This window comes from Ptychodera flava, unplaced genomic scaffold, assembly GCF_041260155.1.
Source record: "Ptychodera flava strain L36383 unplaced genomic scaffold, AS_Pfla_20210202 Scaffold_28__1_contigs__length_4768798_pilon, whole genome shotgun sequence".
Classification (NCBI taxonomy): domain Eukaryota; kingdom Metazoa; phylum Hemichordata; class Enteropneusta; family Ptychoderidae; genus Ptychodera; species Ptychodera flava.
Genome location: NW_027248350.1, coordinates 532,011 through 554,058, shown reverse-complemented (window position 1 = coordinate 554,058; position 22,048 = coordinate 532,011). Strand labels below are relative to the sequence as shown.

Sequence of the window (22,048 nt, the reverse complement as noted above, 5' to 3'; positions counted from 1 at the left end):
TTTCTGTAATTTTTTTGATAACCTTTACCAAATTGACAACAAATTTCATTGTCTACACTTTTTTATCAAAATTTTAGCTTAAAAATCGGAAAAAATAGACTTGGGTATATTATAATAATAATAATTATAATAATTATTTATGTCTCATATTCTTTTGAAAAAAAAAAGACAATAATTTGTACACATTGAAGCGTTACAATGAGAAAAGGACTGAAAAAATAGTTGCAACAAAAATTGGCATTGGAGCCAAAGGGTTAAGCATATCTATAGATGTGTTTGTGGTAAAGATAACTAACTGTGGGAAGCAAATGGAAAATATAGTTGAAAGACAAAACGTTTTCACGGATTTATAAAAAAATTCATGTTGAACATATCTTTTCACTCTTGTTTTCAAAATTCAGATTTAGATTTGCATGAGGAATACATGAGATTTGCGCAAAATTTAAAAGTTTCAACATCGAATTATCGAAGGGTGACTTATTGAGGCGTGACATGATCATTTGCCCATTTACTCCATTATCACGACAAACATTTGCTGAATTTTGTGTAAGTTGTTAGTCTGATAATAATTGCTCACTCTCATTGTAACGTAGAAGTTCTGTAACAGATTTTGTTGTGTATGTCATATGCAAATGGTGATTGCTGAAGTCAGTTATATCAAAGGAATCTGCAGTCATTCTTCGAGAATTCTTCTGACTAGAATGTAGGTTAAGGTGGTTGGAAAGGCTATTTTTGCACCAATCTTTTCTCAGAGTTAATGTCAAATTTCAAGTGTTAGAATCAAGATATTTAGTTCAAATTCCAGGATAACTCCCTTAGTTAATATTTTCTCCAAAGAATAAAAAATTGTATATTTGCAGCCATGATTTTAAAATATGACACCAGTAAATATTAAAATTTAATTTTTCATATTTTTTTTACATATTTGAATTTATAATAATTGGATAGTATAAATATTACCAAATTAGTTATAAATATGTTGACACTATTTATTGTAAGATTTGTACGGCAGGATTTGTAAATAAAATTTGTTTTTATGATTTTACATGGGTTTATATATCAAAAAATTATTAAAATTCTTTCAAATTTCAAAATGTGATTTTTCAAAAAGTACTTCAAATACAGGAAAATTGTGCCGTACAAATCTTATCTGTAACCTTGTTAATACGCTGAAAAAATTCTATGTCCATATCTCTTTTCAAAGTTGGATTAAATTGGTAAACAATTATGTAGGAAAACTGTTATTCTGTCAAAAATGTTGAAAACAAGCCATATTTGCACCCCTCTTTTGAAGTCATAGAGCAGTTTTTTTTGGTTAATCTCACTTTTGACACCTCTTTGACACTCAAAGAATCTAAAAATGCATTTACAATAGCAGTCACTCACTCTGAATGCAAGCACCGCCTTGTCAAACTTTCCTGAAAAACAGCAAATAATGACTTTCCCTTTTCAAACATTTTATTAAAAGCTAGGGGACCTCTACCATAGTTAATACACTAAGGACTCCCCAACTTCTTCTTATTTGGTCAGTTTTTCAGAAGTTTTAACAGGCTGTAACTCTGCAAGCCCTTTGTGCCCAAATGTCTAGTTTTTTTATTCCACAGAGAATGTTGACTACTTTTATATTTTAATAGTTTTGTTGAAATTTATAACTGACGCTCTAGCCTTTCTAACCACCTTAAATGTTGATATGTTAGTTCATGTTTTAGATTGAGGTCTAGTACACTGAGTCTGATAAAGTCTGACAAGGACAGTTGATTGCTGTCAGTAATTCCAGTAAAATGTCTTCCACTGTCAGTGTTGATGAATCAAGTAACAACAACAAAGTGATGAACAAATTCAACCATTTGCCAAATTATAGTTATAAGTTCATAATACACAAAATCTATTTGACACGGAGGGAGAAATGTTGCAAGGCATGTTCAAAAAAAAGTAACGACCAATTAAATGACTGTGGGATTCAGTTTTTGAATGCTGTCATTTACATGTACATCAACAAAAGTAAGAATTTGTAACTTAGGGTCACTGCCTTGTTTCCACCAGCACAAAACAAAATATATTACATAATCAAAATAAAATGTATAAACAAATCAAACATACAAAACAAACTAAAATGAAATATTCAGAACAAATAAAATACACAAAACAAAATAAAATATGGAACCAAAATAAAATATACTACAAAAAATCTCATTCATGTTGAATGCTGTGATCGTCAGATCCTGATTTTGGATTCAACCATTACAAAACTAGCATATCCCATTGTTTTCAATAGGGTAGGTGGACCTTAGTGGAGAGGGAAACAGGACATTGGGTCAAAGGTCAAAATGCGTATGATCCAAGTATCAAAAGTTGTGCAACTTGTGATGAAAACAGAGAAAAACAATATGAATGGAGAAATAAATATAACAAATTATGGATGAGTTTAAGTATCAAATGTTCCTGTTGTAAGGATCTGCAGTGGTGAAAAATATGAAATTTGAAAGCAGTAATTCGGCCTTTACAGCTTAGATGGAACTGGCATGCATGCATGATTAAACACATTTTCTGTGGAAAGAAAATCTTGAATCAGTTCACAATTTAGAATGAGATTACGTGTGAAATTGAATGCCAGATTAGATAGAGGGATTCATGTCAAAGTGATAAGCCAGCTGTGTGGGCAGTGTTGAAATACATACATACTTCATGTACACACTGACACACACCATACTGACATGTGATGGCATGCATATGTTGATATTGTATATCTTGCCTGAAATTCACGTACCGGTAGGTTGCTTTTCTGCGGAAGTTGTAGTTATCTAGTTAGCAGTTTGGCTCTGAGCCAGCAGCTCTATCCTGTTTAATTTTCCTTATTACTGGTTGTTGGTTGTGGTTGACCAGGCCATGGATTGGGATGTATTTTGGGAGGTAAAGGGGAGGTGTATTGGTTAAAAAGTCAAATGAGAAGTGTATCAAAGAGAGGTCAAAAGGGGAGGTGTATATCCAGGAGAGGTCAAAAGATGGCAAGAATAGTACATAATGTATTCATATTTTGTCATAGACTTGGTTCAAGTCGGTGAATTTTAAAAAAATAAATCATTTATAACAGTTTATCTTGTGTCTCTCCTATTTCGTACAAACCTATCCGGAATTTGGCAGCTCACGCCAGGTTTTCCCAGCGATTGAATGCGTCACGTTTGAGTCTGCGCAGTAGTGAGTTAGTTTCTGCCGGATTCACCGACTTGGACTTCTTGCAAAGTACAGGCGGTGAGACGGACTGTGTACACAGTGACGTAGAGCAAATACAAAATGATTGACAGCCCCCGCCGTTATTCTGGCCAATAAGAAGAACGCATGCTAATAAACCTCTGCATGCATTAAAAAGTTTGTTGTCATCTCTGTGCAAAGCTAGACATCGAGTACGTTTTATATCTGGGCGAATAATGGCATCAAGTTTGTACATCAACCGCGTTTTACAACTGATCGGTCGACCATCGCTAATCATGCGAGATTACCAAAGAAAGCTTGTTGAGAGTTACATTGAGGGAAAAGATGTGTTCGTCTGCGCACCAACCGGCAGCGGAAAATCACTGACATACGAAGTCGTCCCACATTGTTCTGATTTCCATCGCTTTGGGCATGTAAGAGAACAGGCTACAACTGTAAGGACGGTGTCTTTTTCCATCCTTGAATAACCGGCGACGATTTTCGCATTTTGCGACATGGGCCCCACAAACAACACAGATATTTTCACGCGTTTTCGGTGATACAACAGAGGTCGTGCTGACCTTTGTGGGGTGATCGCACTCGACATTTTGTCAACAACGCCATGTGAGTTTTATGCACGTCTCGTTTGGGTCAATTGGTAACTCCTCCCAATGTGTAAAATTTAGTGATGTCATCTTATGAATAATATATAAGTAAAGAAAACGTCATCTCATGAATAATTTATAGCAACGCAGATCGTGCAAGAAAGCCAAGTCTGTGATTCCGGCTGAAACTCCGCTGTATAGCGCTCACTCCACTCATCGCGTTCACCTTACTCATCGCGTCCACTAAGGCGCACGTTTCACATGAAAGCAGAATACAATTCATTGCGTTCACTCCACTCAAACATTCACAAATCACAGACTTGAACCAAGTCTAATTTTGTCATTACAAGTATATAATGGACGCTTTACAATTATAGACACTGTTAAAAATAGTGAGAGTTAAACAGGCTCTACAATAGTAGTCCTATTAATTATTACAAAGGATAAGCAAATTGTAATTTAGGTATCTCCCTCTGCATACTGGTACAAATGCTTGGACCATTGTATTTGAACAGAATACCGTTGTACTTCTCTCTGACTATAATTGCAATGTTGAACTTTACTCGATATTAACCTTTCTGCACTTGATGACCTTAATTTCTACAAAGGTTAACAATGGTTAACCGTTCTGCAGTGGTTAACCGTTCTGCAGTGGTTAACTTTTCTGCAGTGGTTAACTTTTCTTCATTGGTCCTGCAATTGCTTGAGAAAAAAACTGACAACCTCTGCCACGCTCAAGTTCACACCGCAAAATTCCCACCCACCCTCTGCAAAAAAAAACCAAAAAAAACAAAAACACAAAAGTGCCTTGCTGCGGGGTAGCAGCTCACAATGAAAGAGTACTGTATGTCACTATTTTGATGGCTTTTCCACAATAAAGTTCCAGGGGGTACTGTCATGGGCCTGTAGCGGGCGCCCGGTAGCACGTTGCCTGACGCACGGTGCCAGGAGTCCAGTACCGCCATCCAGGCCGCCATGACGCCTTGACCGCCCCAGCCGTGACAGTACATACATAACCCCGGATTTCGGCCAACACTTGTCTCCATGTCGTTCCTTTGCGTTAATGGAAATAAAAATCTGTTGTTACGGTGGCTTGGAAAAAATGCTGCCATACCCTAAATCAAATGGTTCTCCCTCTCCCTAGTACATGTATCAGGCAATAGTGAACACATACGGGCTGTGTTAACTGTTCTAACGCTTACTGTTTCAATATTTCATTAGAGCAAGAATTTTACAGATACAAAATATTTGGAAATATATAAATATATAAATTTGTTACTGTTAATGAAGTGTTAACTATTTTGTTTATTTTATTTACCATTATTCAATTCTAACGATGAACTCTTCCTACATTTTCTAACAGTCCAGCAATCATTCCGAGTTCAGCCGGAAGAAATAACGACAAAAATCAGTGAAGCAACCGAAGTCATCCTGAAATGTGCCATCAACAACAGAGCTGGGCAGGTCCAATGGACCAAAGACGGATCACCGTTTGGAAGCACGCGGGACATCCCCGGATATCCCCGGCACACCATGATAGGCTCGGATGAAAATGGAGAATTTAACTTGAAGATCAGTCCGGTGTTACTGGAAGATGACGGAATGTACCAATGCCAGGTTGGACCAGCTCCCAATCACACATACCTTATATCAAACGAAGCAAGATTGATTGTTCAAAGTAAGTGTAACACGTACAGACTGAGATGCCAAGCACGTGTGTTTCCTTAACCCTTTTCACCCCAGTTCCCTGTATACAGGTCCAACTTTACCATAGAAAACAATGGATTTGGGAAAAAACCATGGTGGTGAAAGGGTTAACAGTACAGGGATTATGGACTGATTGATAGATAATTGATAGTACAGAGACACAGTATAGCCAGAATATCATGTCATCATGGCTTCCTGACAGTTTATAGTACCAGTTTATTGCCCCATTCCCAAAATCGTTTTGCAGAGGGCAGTGCTTAATCTGACAACATAGCATGTATGTGTAGCAGTATGCCATCCAAGCTTAATTGTATACAGACTTACAGTAGAACACGCCTCAGGTACAGTTATTCAGGTTTTCAAATTTTACCAATTCTATTCTGATCTACCACTTGCAGGGGGCTCCTTTTAAAGCGTTTGGTGTAAGAAATTTTCTCCGTCTTAGTTTTTCAAAAATCAGGAATTTTGTTTTTACCATAGAGATAACACAGGGATGGCAACCATTTTAAATTTCAATTATTGGGAAATCTTAGAAAATTTGTCTCTCTTGCACCAAATCTTGCAATGTAAGTCCAGATTTTTCTTCTTGATTTGGTAAGAGAATGTTCAAAACTTTCATTGAGGAAAGTGAGAGCAAATGAATTAAGTCTTTCACTTTTGAGGTGCAAACTACCTTAAGGAGATTCTCTCGCCACGAAAAACAGTGTTACTTATAGCGCTGATGATGTTATTCCTAAGTGAATTCATAGTGCTGATTATATTGACAGAGCTTACTGATGTATCAACCTGTTCATCCGCAATGCCGTATAAACAGGTCCACACTCACCATCGGTGGCAATGGGTTTGAGCCAAAAACTATGGTGGTGAATGGGTTAATATCCCAGATAGTCCAATGTAGTAACACTTCACTGAATTTCATATTCAAACTAGAATTTATTTGTTGACAGATACATTGCATATTGTGTGCATGGGTATTGTGTTGGCAATGCCAATAATTTGCATATCCATAACCTTCAGGGAGAAGATGAAAATATATATCAGACTTGTTTACCTGAACAAATTTAACCTGTTCACCCCCAATTCCCTGTAAACAGGTCCACACTCGCCATTGATAACAATGGGTTTGGGCCAAACCATGGTGGTGGAAGGGTTAAAATAAGTAATAGGCAAATTAAGTTTCAACATGGTAGTTCTATATTCATACCACTAAGCTAAAGCACACCAGAAAGAATAATTGTGATTGTCCTTGATTGCAGGGCGTCCCGAGGCACCGGTGATAAAGGGAGCTCCAGAAATCGCTGTCACAGCCAGTGTTGTCAGTAATCTCACATGCACCTCAGAGAATGGCAACCCAGCGCCAACCTTAACCTGGAAGAAAAATGGAGAAGTGGTTACGGGAGCTCACCATCGGTCATACCCAGCTGGTAATCAGTGTTTCCATTTTTATGTGTCCACGATACATCCAATACAGCAGATAGACAGTAGCTAACACTAAGACGCACAATCCTCAATTCAGAGTTCATATGTATTGTCAGCTATGAGTCAAACTCACATATATAACTATTGGCACACCAGAAGAATTTACACTACAGAGCCAGTAATGCTAACTTTTGAGAATTAAGCTTGGTTTTTAATGTCAACCACACTTTCTTGTTTTACTACTGCAAAGCTTATGTAAATATTACACACTATTCAGCTTGTCGATCTCAGCCAATAAATGTGTTAACTACATTGTTATTGTTGACAAGTGAATTCTGGTCCGGACTAGAATTCCAATGTAAACATCAACAGTGCATGTCATATAGAGGCTACATTGACAAGCTAAATAGCGGGTGTTTCAACATTCTTTTTGGAATAGAATAAAAGCATGTAATTGGCATAGTAAAAATAATGAACTAATCATCAAAAGTTAGCATCATTGGCCCTTTAAACAATTACACTTTACAGCTCATGTTCAGCACACACAACTGCACATGGCTAGTACAAGATTTTGATATGGTGAAGAGAATGCTGAACAAAATGAATTATTAATTTAGTAGATTAAATTTAGTTAGCAATCAAAGTTAACTTAAAGCTGTAGTACCGGTAATTGTTTGTGTTTACACCTTGAATATAATGTCCACATGTATTACAAGTTTTTACAGTTGATCTGTTTTTCGGAAGGAGTATAGTTTCCATTGCAGTCCATGGAAATTTTGTACAGGTATATTTGTACTTTTCCAGATTTTGGGAAATCATTGGTAGTGCTTGAATTTCAAAAGGAATGACGGGTTTATATGGTGTATAGTATACCAATGTATATTTGCAATTTTTTTCATTCAAAACAAACTTTAACTGTGAGTTGTTTGTTTGTTTGTTTGTCCTTTTTCCAGGAGATGAGACAGGCAAGCTATCCAGCACAGAGAGTGCACTGGCAATAACACCAAGCATTGATGACATGGATGCAGAGTATACCTGTGAATCTAAAAACCTCGCCGGGGAAGAGCCTATATCAACAAAAATCAAACTTAATGTGCGATGTGAGTTGAACTTTTAAAGGATGTAGTATCAGGACAGTCACCCCCTGAACATTTTACCAACTGTGTATTAGTTTCTCTCTAACCAGGTGAGGCTGGGGATAGTGATAGTGTCAGGGTGATTATCTGATGGGTAAATTGTACAGGGGGAACAATCTTAAAATGCCATCAGCTAACATAAATCCATTTGACTGTATTAGGACAATTACCCCTGCACGTTTACCACCAGACAATTTTATGCCTACCTTCCTGAACAGGGGTAGGGTCAGGTATAGAGTATGCGTGATTGCGCACTGGGTAAATATTCAGGGGGTGACTTCCCTAGGTAGGGTCAGTAAGCAATAGGACCAAAGGAAGAAAAGTACCCCATTCATGTGTTGCACATAGTAAATGTGACATACATAATGTATATTTATGACCAGTGAATATTCGAAATTTATAATGACTCATAATCAGTTGAATTGTGTATGCAAATACTGTTCATTGATGCACTTTAACTCATTTATTAAAGGGCAAGCAATGATAACGTTTGTTGATTTTTCACTAGTTTTGTTTTTTTTTGTGTCAACCATAATTTCTTGTTCTACTCCCCAAAGCATGTTGAGATATACAGTATTCAGCTTGTCAACTCATGTGGACTGCCTTGCTTTTAGTTGTATATCATTGTGTTTACTGCTAGCAGCCCTATAGGTACGTGCTTGAATATTAAAATCCAAAGCACTCTTTCATTCTGCACCTATCTTTGTCACACATTCTCTGTTTTCTTCCGCTGCTCTGGTCTCTGGAACTTCGCTTTTGCTTGCAAATGCTTTCTAGTGATTCTTGTCTCCTGTTCATCACCAGATATCCCCATAGTGGTATTGTAATGGACCCGCTGGTGGCCAAAGAGGGCGATATCATCTCTTTCAAATGCAAAGCTGCAGGCAATCCACAACACGGTATCACGTACGAGTGGCTCAAAGACGATGTAGTCATGCCTGATAAGACAGAAAACGTCATGGAACTTGCCGATGTACCTCCGGAATTTAATGGAATAACCATCAAATGCAAAGCGAAAAACTCAGTCGGTACTGGGGAGTCTTCCATCGCTGTTACAGTGAATGTGAGTGTTACTGTCTAGGAGTTGATCCCCTGTATGTGTTTTTTTTCAGGCGTTGACCCCACCCCCAACCCCCCTGTGCATGCATCTGTCTAGTCAACATATTTGATTTGTACATTTAACCATCTGGTAGTTTACCCCACTGTGCATATATTTGTCTAGTAGTTGACTGCTTTGTATACATCTAACTGTCTAGAGTTAACTCCCTGTCCATGTAACTGTCTGCCATGTAAGCATCTAGGTGTTGACCCCTGTGCATACTCTGCCTTCATGAAGGTGACCCCTGTCTATTCTGCTGGTGATGGATTCCACACACCCAAATATGTCCAGTTCTGCTGTGTGGGTGACCTATGTCATACTTTAAAAGAATGTACTGTTGTACTGGTATGTATAGGACTGGCAGAGAGTGTCTCTCTGGCATGAGGTTCACAAGTTGCAACGCCGTTTAGCGGATATGTTTCATCCAAATTTATTCTGTACCAAAAACCAGTGTATCATCAAAATAGATCAGTAAAGTCTTTGCAACAAAACTGTTAAGTTTGTTCATACAGGAAAGTAAATTTGGGAATTTCTTATGGTGTAACGTTCATTCCAATTTCATACTTTAATATTTATGCATGTGTTCTTATTTGTCCTCATTTGTTTTGATTTAAGTTTTTATTTTAGACGTGGTCATACTATCATAGATGTGTTTCATACCCAGGAGTCTTGGATTTTGTTTTGAACACAGTTTGCAAATTTAACATTTCCAAAGTTATTTCTTGGTGTCTGTCATTGACATGTAAGTGCTCAAGGCAGCAGGTATGGATTCAAGAATGTTTGTACTTGACAGAAAGATATTGTTATATTTTCAAAATTGTCTGTGGTTACAATGAATTGCCACTTGATATGACTTGTTAGTGTTACTTTGGTTGGAGGACTATGGTTAGTCATTGGATGTTGGTTATAAATTCCAACATATGTGTTGTAGAAATGCAAGTCTTGGAATGGGCTAATGGTGATGATGTCATCTTCTTGAAACACTTCGAAAAAGACTTAGTAAGAGAAGCTAGTTTGCAAAATGTGTTTGAAAAGTGGTCTTATTTTGCAAGATTCTGAAATGCCGTGGCAAGATTGTTGTCTGTACAAAAGAACCCTTGAATTAATGCTGACTAAGCAGTTTTTTATGATGTCTCTGATAACAATTCCAATGTGCACAAGTTCCAACTGCTCGGTTAGTTACCCGCTGATGTTTTCTTAGATTTGAAAGTCATCTACAGAGAACTGTGTCAGAAATCTATGGCCAGTCCAGTGTTTCATCCAGGATGGCATCAAAAGGGGAATTTTCCCCCTTAACCAGAAAATTAGGGGAAATTTCACCAATTCATGTGTCCTACTTGTATCACCTAAGGTGTGACTGGCACCATTTAATGAGTGGGGGGGGGGGGGGGGGCTAGTTCCCCTTGACAAATTACTAGGGGGTGCCAACATGTCAACAGAGGGGATCCCCATCCCCTGTCTAGATGAAACACTGGCCAGTCTTGAAGGTTGAAATTTGTTGTAAAGTGATGTGGGCTGCATGTGTTGATATAGTGCTGTGGTATCTCAAAAAATATTATATGAAAACCAAATGAGAGATTTCTTGTCTACCCTCTGCAATCTACAGTATATTCAATCATAAAGAAAAAAGACAATATTCTTACTCTTGCGAAGTCCTTCACCTTACAAGTCAGAGTAACATTGACTAGTGATATTATCATCGACAAAACATCACTTGTAACATAGAATTTGTCAGCCCACATTGAAATGTTTAATTCTCCACAGATGGTCCCAGAATTACCACACCTCCTGACGATACAGAAGTAGACCTTGGCAACACGGCAAAGTTCCAGTGTGAGGCCGTGGGTAACCCCACACCAAAGATATCATGGAAGAGGCTAGGTAGCAACGTCTTACTGAGCAGTATGTCCACCTTGCAGATCGACAACGTCCACAATTCGGACAGTGGCGGATACGTCTGTACTGCCTCTGTACGTGACTTTGCGGATGTCACGGCCACTGCCACACTTCATATAAAAAGTAAGACAATTTTTTGACGTGGTGCTTGATCGTATTTTAGCCCAATTGCTGTTGCCACTCATTTGTGAGTGTATGTTTACACAAATATGCAAATAATAAAAAATTAGTGCAATGAATATAGTTTTTTGAAATGTTGTAGTCTGTAGTTAGCAGGCAATTTTTTCAACTACTTTAGCCTGCTAAAAATCACTATATAATTGAGAATTTCACATATTGAACTAAATTATCATTATGTATTTATTTTTTTTACGCTTTCATAACGCATTGGACTACTCAGAAGACATACCTTTATGATACTGAAACCGGCCACATAAAAATGGAATTTCTGATGCTTGTTTGCATTTTTCAGCTCAAAAATACCTTGAAATTCTCAAAACCATGAAATCAGACAGTGAATACAATCATACATGAGCTGGTGTGAGTTTCTGAGTAAAACTTTACCAGAGCTGAGGCTTGCAGAATTTTATTCTTTCTCCATCACAGTTTGACCCAAAGTGAAACCCAATGTTAAAACCTGTAATGTTAATTTTAGACCCACTTACAGGGAATTAGGGCCAAATGAAATTGAACGAAATGAACGAAACAATAGCTCAGAATATACTAATACTAAATTGCTGGTTTGTTTTGGAATATGAGTCAGCTTTCGCAGTCTCTACAGCTAAAGAAATGTAGTTTTGATATTAATTGACAAATTTGACAACTTTTTGCATACTACAATAAGAAAATTGTAATGTATTTTGCTACATGTCACAGGTACCCCAGAAATCAGCAGCAGCCCCGACCAGTTTGCCAGGGTAGGGAAAACTGCTAACGTGGAGTGTTTCACCAACACGCGCCCTCGGCCGGACAGGATGCTGTGGCAGTGGGAGGGAGGGGAGCTTGAGGAGGGTACTGAGGGGAGGTATTCTGCCAGTATAGTAAGTGTAAGAAATGTTTAATGTATCGTTCTTGTGACGTTTCATGGCTCTACACCACACCCTTTCTCTCCTGTTGTTGATATTGTGGTCCAACCAAACAATGGGGTTGAGCCAAACCATTGTGGTTACAGGGGTGGATAATTTGGGTTTAAGGTTGGGAAGCTGTAACTATTCCTTTAGTCATTTTATGCCAACCCTTTCACAACCAATGGTTTGGCCCAAACCCATTGTTATCAGTGGTGATTATGGACCTGTTTATTGGGAATAAAGAACAAGTTTACGTTTCCTTTGGTCAATTGAAGTAGTCCTTTTTGGACTCCAGATGATATCATAATCTTCAAGTCATTAAAATGCTCAATCAAAGGACCAATGAAATGGTCTGCCTGCCTGTAATATATGCACCAAAATAACTTAAAGGCCCAGTAATGCCAACTTTTGATGATTTTAATTATTGTTATTTTGTATGTTAACTGCAACTTCTTATCCTACTCCCAAAAAGAATGTTGAAACACCCACTATTTTTGTTTACATTTGAATGCTAGTCCGGACCAGAAGTCAATTCAACAATAACAATGCAGTTTACACACATATGGGCTGAGCTGACAAGCTGAATACTGTGTAATGTTAACATGCCTTGGAGAGTAGAACAAGGAATTATGGTTGACATTCAAAACAACAATGGTGAAAAAATTATCAAAAGTTAGCATTGCTGGCCCTTTAATGGGAGGTATTTATGGTATTTTGACCAAAAAGTTTGTGAAACCAAAAAAAATTGTCAATTTATGGATGGCATGTCAGGTCATCCTGTTTTTTTTGCCACCAAGCCTAGCACAAGGCAAGACACAGATTGCAGTAGTGGACCCCACAGCAAGGGATTGTTGTCTTTGTTCATATTCAAAGTAGGCACAGTGCGGACCGTAAACAAAATTGAAATAGGTCCCCTGAAAACAAAGGACAGAATGTCGTACAAACTGAGGGCCTATCATTGTCACAATCAAAGTGTGCATGAAACTCAAGGGTATTTACTGCTGAGACAAGATGGCATGACTAGTGCCTAACATACCCATTCATATACAGGTATATATCTTCAACAGATGATTTCATGTGTGTATGGAGTCTGACCATTGTATTGTCTGTCATCCACAGGTTGATGTCTATGGGGGAAAGAAGAGTACACTACAGATCAGGGATGTCAAAAGGCAGATTTTATCGAATACAACTGTACTGTGTGGAATAGCATTGGAGTTGAATCATTGATTATCAAACTAAAGGAAGAAGGTAAACAACTCTTCTATCAAATGATAAATGTACCCCTTTTCACACCCCAGTTTGGTCCTTTCTTTTGTTTTCATGGCGTGGTTGAAACCATGTAGAGAGAAAAGGGGATGACAGGCCATTGCTATATGGATTGTCCAGTCTGACATGAAATTTCAGTGTGTGAGGTTTGGCCATAGCTGTAGTTGCCGTATTGTAGTGCCATAAAATGTTTAAATCTCTTCTTGTAATTTTTTTTGATGTTTTTTTATTTCATGAAATATCAATCAAATTCACAATTGTATGAAATATGCTCTATCATACAAACGATTTTATTTACCGGTAATGACAATATTTCCAGATTGTCACTCAACAAGCACAACTGCATAGCATCCCAGCCCTCTGTACCATGACTCGTTATTTCCTTTTTTTTTTTTGTCTGACTGCAGAGCCGACACCATGGGTCATTATCATAGGAGGCAGTGTTCTTGGTGGCGCTGTTCTGATCTTCATCATCGCTATAATAATTGTGCTATGTAACAGATGCCAAGCGAGAAGACGCAGTAAGTTCAAATGAACCTTTTGAGTTTTCAACTGTCAGTCACTTTTGTAGACGGTGTTATTGGTCAGTAAGTATGTTTACAGGAGTGGTGTACATTAGGTTCCACTTCACTCTGATGCCCAGTTCTGTATATCATGAAAAGACTCTAAGATAACCTCCTTGTTGATTTTAAAGATGTATGCGCCTTGAAAGTTAAAGACTTTTGTTCAAACTGTCCTAAATTAAACTTTCAACTTTTCTCTCACCAAATCCTGAATGAAATCAGGGGTCATTGTACAAATTTTGGTACTAAAGAAATTGCCCACCATTTATTGATATTTGAAATTCAAAATCGCTGCCATCTTTTTTGTTAACTCTTGAAGGAAAGATGTAATTTTCGATTTTTGAAAAACCAAGACTGATACTTTTTTAATGTCAACAGCTTTAAAATGAATCTCCGTAAGTAGTAGATCAGAAAAGAATTTTAAAAATTTGAGAGTTCAAATATTTGTTGCTGAAGTGCATTTTACTGTAACTCTAGATCTGTTAATCATTTGTGTTTTGATCTACTCCATGAAGCATGTTAATCCTTTTTGAGTGCTGTAATTTTTTCCCACCAAAACTTGAGTGCAACATTTTACCAATTTTTATGAAGTTTTTTGTAATTTTTTTGATAATTTGGGACCAAATGGACATAAATTCATTGACTACAGTATTTTATCAAAATTAGACAAAAACTTAAAAAAAACAAGAGCGTTGATGACACAGTCCCCCCTTGTTAATGGGTACTTTGATTACAGGTCCTCAGAGAGGATAGAGGGCCTCTTCATTAGGTCTGTGATAAAATACTTTTGAATAAATTCGCTTGATACATGTCTGAGCTGTAGTTCAGGACATGAAAGAATCGTAATAAAATGGCCACATGGCGGCCTTATTGGATCCTATCACAGAACAAATCTATGTGCATATGTATGACAGACATCCAGCTCTATGGGTTTGCTCAGAATTAGATATATGCATAATTAATGAGGTACAGTATGAAGCATCATAAGGTCTCCCATCATACCATATATGAAGGGTGTACCACTTGTGGTTACTGAGTTATGGACAAATATGTATATTTGAGGTCAAAGGTCATCGAGGTCATGTGACATTTTGTCACAATAATTTTATTGCTAAGTTATCCCTGTATACCAAAAATCAGACCTCTAGCTCTATTGGCTCGCTCAAAATTAGATATGCACATAATAATGAGGTACAATATGTGGCGTCATAAGCTGTCCCATCATACCATATATGAAGGGTGTAGCACTTGTGGTTACTGAGTTATGGACAAATATGTATATTTGAGGTCAAAGGTCACCGAGGTCACATGACATTTTGTCAAAAAAATTGTAGTGCTAAGTTATCCCTATATACCAAAAATCAGACCTCTAGCTCTATTGGCTCGCTCAAAATTAGATATGCACATAATTAATGATGTACAATATGTGGCATCATAAGTGTCCCATCATACCATACATAGGGTGTAGCACTTGTGGTTACTGAGTTATGGACAAATATGTATATTTGAGGTCAAAGGTCACCGAGGTCACGTGACATTTTGTCAAAAAAATTTATTGCTAAGTTATCCCTACATACCAAAAAATCAGACCTCTAGCTCTATTGGCTTGCTCAAAATTAGATATGCACATAATTAATGAGGTACAATATGTGGCGTCATAAGCTGTGCCATCATACCATATATGAAGGGTGTACCACTTGTGGTTCCTGAGTTATGGACAAATATGTATATTTGAGGTCAAAGGTCACCGAGGTCACGTGATTTGTCAAAATATCTGAGATATCTGCGTGAAAGGATGGACTCACGGATGGACTCATGGACGGACATGACCCAATCTATTAGCCCCCTGGACTTCATCCGTTGGGACTGAAAACTGTGTCACTGCATCCTTTTTGCAATATGAATACGATGAGAAACTAAATTTTTATTTTTCTCGGCCTTATACATGGGAGTCTATGGACTGCCTTATACATGGGAGTCTATGGACTGCCTTATACATGGGAGTCTATGGACTGCCTTATACATGGGAGTCTATGGACACTGCCTTATACATGGGAGTCTATGGAGGTGAAAACTAAAAAGTCCTCTAACACGGCCAAATTTGATCGCATTGTGAAACAAATCAACGTGCATCTGTATGGGGTAGGGTACTATCCTTGTGCAAAGTTTGAAAGAAATTGACCTGGGCATCTCTGAGATATCTGCGTGAACGGACGGACGCACGGACGGACGCACACACGCACGCACGCACGCACGCACGGACGCACGCACGGACATGACCAAACCTATAAGTCCCCCGGACGTGTCCGTGGGGACTAATTAACGGGGGTACATTTTATAAAGGCGACAAAAATTGACTTTGGCACTCAAAGGGTAAAAAAGCCAAGTATTTGGCTCATCAACACAGCCTGTATATGTGTGAAATCCATAATTCTCGTGAAAAGGTAATTTTAGTCTAGACTTAAACTGATTACATATCTATCAATACTTTCGTAGTCAACAAAGGAAAAGAACTCCATACGCAAACAAAATAAAACGGTAAGAAATCATCAGTAAGTTTATGCTACTGTACTGTAATATGTTCATGCATATATTTGTTCTAAATTTTATTCCAGAGAGGAAGTTGTATGAAAAAGAGAGAGTTGAAATCAGCCCATCAGAGCAGAAAGTTGAACATCATGAGCCATTCTATCCTGAAGACGTTCCCTATGGTACCCTGAACAAACCCCGCTACACAGCAGCCCCAGAGAATATTTACGGCTCACAGCGATCACATCCTCGCAGCCGTATGTCTTTCGAATCCCAGTATTCATCGCCCTCTATTGACGTGTATGGAGAGCCACAGCCAGTGGACTACCAGGTTAGTAAGCATTTACTGATTGTTGTTGATTGTATTTGTGAAGGATGGCGCTCCTGAGAGGTGGATTTTCAAATGAAATCAAAGTTTTCAAAAATCTTAGCAGTCATAAATTGAAGTATTTTAAGGTAGTATGCACCTCAAAAGTGAAAGACAAACACGTTTGCTCAAACTTTCCTCAGTGGAATTTTCAACCATTTTCTTTCAAAATCAAAATAAAACTTGGTGGTCATGGTGCAAATTTTGGTACTAGAGAAAAAAATCACCCAAAATTTGCCGATATTTGAAATTCAAAACAGCCACTATCCCTGTGTTAACTCTATAGAGAAAAATAAACTTTTGAATTAAAAAAATAAGCCAGTGAAAAGTTCCCATACACAAAGAGCTCTTAAATGAACCCCACAAGGGGTATATCAGAAATGAATTGTAAAAGTTTGAGAGTCTGAATATCTGTCCCCGAGGCGCATTCTACCTTAACTGAGAGAGATGGGCTCAGACTGACCCTGATAGCATCTGTACTCAGAAATGTTAGCAGTTAAAAAACATTGTGAAAAATATATATTTAATGTAGTCATGTATTATTACTTTTGAATATTACAAGTATGTTATAATTTAAAATGTCTGGACCTCATTGCCATACACAGGGGCCAGTCAATTATGGAGCACCTTATGACAGACGCCCTCTGGATTTCGAACCACAAGATTTTGACGACAGGGATTATGGACCACTTGACAATCCAGATAGGGATTATCCTAGGGATTATGACAGGGATTATCCACCATCTGAACCAAGGGGATATTTTAATCCTGATCCGAGAACAGGCGATGCGGATTATCGTCCTCCATCTCGTGCGTCCGCAGGGTCCCATCGTGAAGAATTCTACGGTCCGCAACCACCACTGGAACCCTGGCAACCAATGTGTAAAGTCTGTATTGCGTGTCAGCCTGGTTTGTAAGATCCCTTTCACAACTGTCTGAGTGAGCAATGGGTCGGTCCACGTCACTGAAATTGGAGTTTTACGGGATTGAAAGGAACAGAATATTTTTCTGCCTCTAATAACACTTCACTACTATACTGTACCTGATCCATGTGTTCTTAATTTCAATTGAGTTCCCGCACTAGAATCACACCTGCAAAGTTTAAATTCAGTTTTCAATTTGTGTCAAACGTTTCATGACAAAATAATTTTCCACATTTTAGACATGTCTTCAACCTAGGTTAGAGGATTTGTTACCGTAACACCTTCCATATCAAAAGCAAATATTCCCCGACAAGTTTTACTACAAAATTGACTCAGCGACTGTTTTTCACAACTCTAACCCCTCTCCCCTCATTTCCCTATGCACAAGTCCGCACACACTGTTGCAAACAATGGGGTTGGGTAAAACCATGTTATCAAAGGGCAATAAAAAGCAAATTAATTCCAATTTAAAATAGGTCAGATACAAGGAAATCCTACATTATGTAATTTAATTATAATGTATCAAATTTGAATACAATTCTCTCAGTTTTAATAGCTCTGCTGATTTTAATGCAAATTTTGGTTGACCAAAATATAACTATTATGTATGTTGTTGTAGAATGAGATACCAACAATTTAACAATTTTAACAATGTGAGAACTAAAGTAGAGAGTATTTGAAAAGAGTATCTTGCATATGTGTAGTCTTTTGAACATTGACCACATATTGTTTGAGAAGATCCATTTCTGATTTTTCGAAATATTTGTGATGCAAAAGTTTATCATAAGAGGTTAGATTTAATACTTGTATGCAATGTGCGGCAACATTGGTCATTTAGTTTGATACTTAATAGAACTGTGAGTAGTACTCCGCTATGCTTGTCTTTCTGTCACAGTCTTTCTAATCTATTTAGAAGCAAAGGGGTTGTACCATCATTTGATGGAGAAAGGGTCAACCTGTTCACACCCCTGTTCCATGTAGATAGGTCCACTCTCACCATTGATAACAATGGGTTTGGGTCAAACCATGGTGATGAAGGGGTTAAGGCAAGCATCACACATGGAAATGTGTTTATTCTAGGCTGTGTCTTACGTGACATGTAGTGGCTAGGGTAGAGTTGTATATTTATAGCAGTAATTTAGATCTTATATTGAAAGACAATTGTAATAATTTAATAGCTTTCATTCATTTTGTAAACAAACTTACAGTTGCCCTTGAACTTGCCAGTATTATTTTGTCCTGGCATAAAGTTATAACTACTGGTATTGCAAGGCAGACTTTATACCATTCCGTCTGTGTCTGTCTGTGTGTCTGTCTGTGTGTCTGTCTATGTGTCTGTCTGTGTGTTGTCTCATATCTTAGCCCTGTCGTACCCTGTCAACAAGGCTGTCCATCATATTGTAGGCACTGTGGCTCAACAACATCATGGAATGTCAGGGCTAATATTTGATGCTGACCAATCTGCTGAATTTAACCTGTTCACCCCCAAAATACTATGTAAGTCAGTCCAGAATCACCATTCATAACAATGGGTTTGGGCCAAACCATTATGGTGAAAGGGTTGAATTGAAACCACTGTAAAAATTATTACAACAAAAATGTCAAGCAATAGTGAAATAACTTGCATGAAATTTAACAAGTGTCTTTCTGTATTTAAGAAATGATTTCAAGCTGTAGCCTTGAAAAGTTATAACAATTCTTAATAGCCTTTCATGGAATGTGTAATTTTTTTAAGTTGTCTAGAAATCACCTGACTATTCAGGAAAATTATGAGAGTTTTCTTTCAATTGCAAAGTAAAAATATTACTTTGGTATCAAAAATGTTTAGATGTATGGTTTTAATTCAGCATTTTTCTTAAGTTTCAGTGTTTTTGCTAAGGATTGGGAAGATAGGTAAACGGTGGGGACACTCTTATACCATTTCTGTTGTCTTCTTATGGGATACTACAGTATTGATGTAACGGGGGGAATCCGGTAATATGGCTGGGAACCCCGGTAAAATTTACCGGGGTACCAGCCAAAAGCACTAGGTTTAATAAACATTAGTGAAATTTTTTAAGAATATGTAATGTGTATAACTTATAAGATCAGGGATGTAGAAAAGAGCCGGCAGCCGGCAAAAACAACCAGCTGTCAGCAAAATTTTGCCGGCTGTGAAAATTATTTGTAGATTTAAAATCGATGTCATTTCTGCTGCAGTGTAACAAAAGAGCCAAAATCTTCTCACAAATCTTTAAAAAGAAATGTAACTACAACAAGAAACAGCAGTTTTTTTGTATTTGTGTGTTCGAAAAATCAATCGTAATCGAGTACGAGGATGTATACATACGTGCCTTAACACGGAAATGGCCACTCGCGTTAAATTCAGTCCGCTACGGGAACAGGCATTAGTTGAGTACTAAGTTTACAAAAATCATAGATTTTCATGTCTTTTCAGACTCCCAAAAATTCCTAGTCAAACAAAATTGAATTGTAAACAAGAGTATGCTGAAACAATCTACATACGCGATCGGTAAGCGGTAACGTGTGCTTGCCAGAACGCAGTGCACAGGTCATGCAGGTCGCAGTTGACCTCGCTGGGGGTTTTTTGGTACGTCATTGTCGGCATGTGTTCGGCTAGCTTTCGGAGTGACTCGGTACGGTACAGTCACGCAGTTGTATTTGCATGACAAGCCTATGTCAACTTTGCGGAGATTGTACGCAGAATGTAAATGTTCGGGCGATAGATAGCCAAGTATCAAGAATTTCTTCAGTGGTTTCTCTGATAAACAGGCTGAATAAACTCTCGGTGAAAAATCTGCCGATGAATCTGCCGGCACTTTAGCAGATTGTCAGTGCAAGTCCTACTCCGGAAATCGCAACCAAAACAACCCAGTCGAGTTCCCAAATGCAATGCCAGCCGTGTTCCAGTATTATCTGAACAACTGAATGCGAACTGTGTTCAAGTGAAACTGTTGAAACAACCAAAATTTTGCTACTAGTGATGTCATTTCATCGGGTCGTGAATCAAACAACAATGTATAGTAATGTGTTATCTTAGAGAGCGGTGAGCGAAATATCGGCCTTCATAATTTCTATTTGTGCAGCAAAAGCTGCTGTTCTTTCAATTCTGACGTACAACAATAGTGGGACAAATTCTACAAGTAAATTTAAAGTTTCTCACACGTGGCTATTGAACAGAAAATTAGGCTTTGACGAAGTTACCGGTTTATGGTGGCCAGTGTACATTGAAAAAACGAGACTATACAAATAATAAATGTTAAATGTTCAGAAATAAAAATACCTGAAGAGAGATCACCTGACTGTCCTTACCTTGTTACATCATACATGATGTAAAAGTGTGCAAGATTTGACCAAAAATTCATAAAATGGGTCCAGGAGAGCCATTCTGGAGACTTCAAAGTCAAAAAAAGTCCGCACCGTGGGAGGGGGGACACACACTCCCACACCCATTCCCTGGCAACCGCTTCCCGGTCGCATTACGGACATTGCCGGCTGTAAACCAAAATTTTCCTGCTGTGGCAAAAATTTTCTACATCCCTGAAGATGTATGAACTATTAGAGTAAGTTCAAATCTTTCCTGGAATTTACTCCAGTAAGTCCTGTGATAGCTGTTACATGCAGTGTGGAAAACTTCTAATTCTTTGAATCAGTGAAAACTTTCTAGAATCGACAGCTTGTCAAATTGGCCTTTGTAATATTAAAGGCACACTGTTGTGTGGATATACCAAATGGTAACTCTGATTATTATATCTACCAGTTTCCCCACTCTCGGCAAAACCTGTAATTCGTAAAACATGCCTTTTCCTTACTGTACATGAATTTCGTGTGCCCAACCACACCAGCAACGACATATTTGTTGTTGGAGTTCCACACACTGATGCAGGGGAGACAGTGCATTGCCAGAATCAGCTATGCCGTGTGTATTTGCCATATCTTCATGCTGGGCACACACACTTGTCAAAGTTTGGCCACAGAGTGTCTATACTTCTTTAATCTTTTCTTATGCATGCTTTATGTTTCTATTAAATATCATATGTACACTGTATATATTTTATCTTTCAAGCATTTTATGTCGTTCTGATCAAGTGTGAGGTATGATTGTTTTAATCTTCAAAGCGACAACTTTTCACTGAAGCTTTCCAAACATTATATTCCAAAAAAATTGTTGCTCACTTTATCTACAGGAAAAAATAACTTTTCGTTATAAAATAATGTTGTAGAAGAGTTTAGTTTGGAGAAGTTTCACTTGTTTTTTAGTTTCCAGATGTTAGCATAG

The 22,048-nt window shown here is 37.9% G+C and overlaps 1 protein-coding gene across 1 annotated transcript in view; it reads left to right on the top strand.

The window, feature by feature from the left end:
• Positions 1-18,022, top strand: part of LOC139126946 (kin of IRRE-like protein 3) — a 35,200-nt gene extending 17,178 nt beyond the window's left edge. The window contains 12 exon segments of the mRNA XM_070692867.1: positions 5,158-5,472; positions 6,758-6,925; positions 7,874-8,020; positions 8,247-8,286; positions 8,861-9,084; positions 10,920-11,174; positions 11,928-12,091; positions 13,238-13,289; positions 13,292-13,369; positions 13,795-13,908; positions 16,566-16,810; positions 17,452-18,022. Of these exon segments, the coding sequence (XP_070548968.1) occupies positions 5,158-5,472; positions 6,758-6,925; positions 7,874-8,020; positions 8,247-8,286; positions 8,861-9,084; positions 10,920-11,174; positions 11,928-12,091; positions 13,238-13,289; positions 13,292-13,369; positions 13,795-13,908; positions 16,566-16,810; positions 17,452-17,763 (2,114 nt within the window). The 3' untranslated portion in view covers positions 17,764-18,022.
• The last annotated feature ends 4,026 nt before the right edge of the window (positions 18,023-22,048 follow it).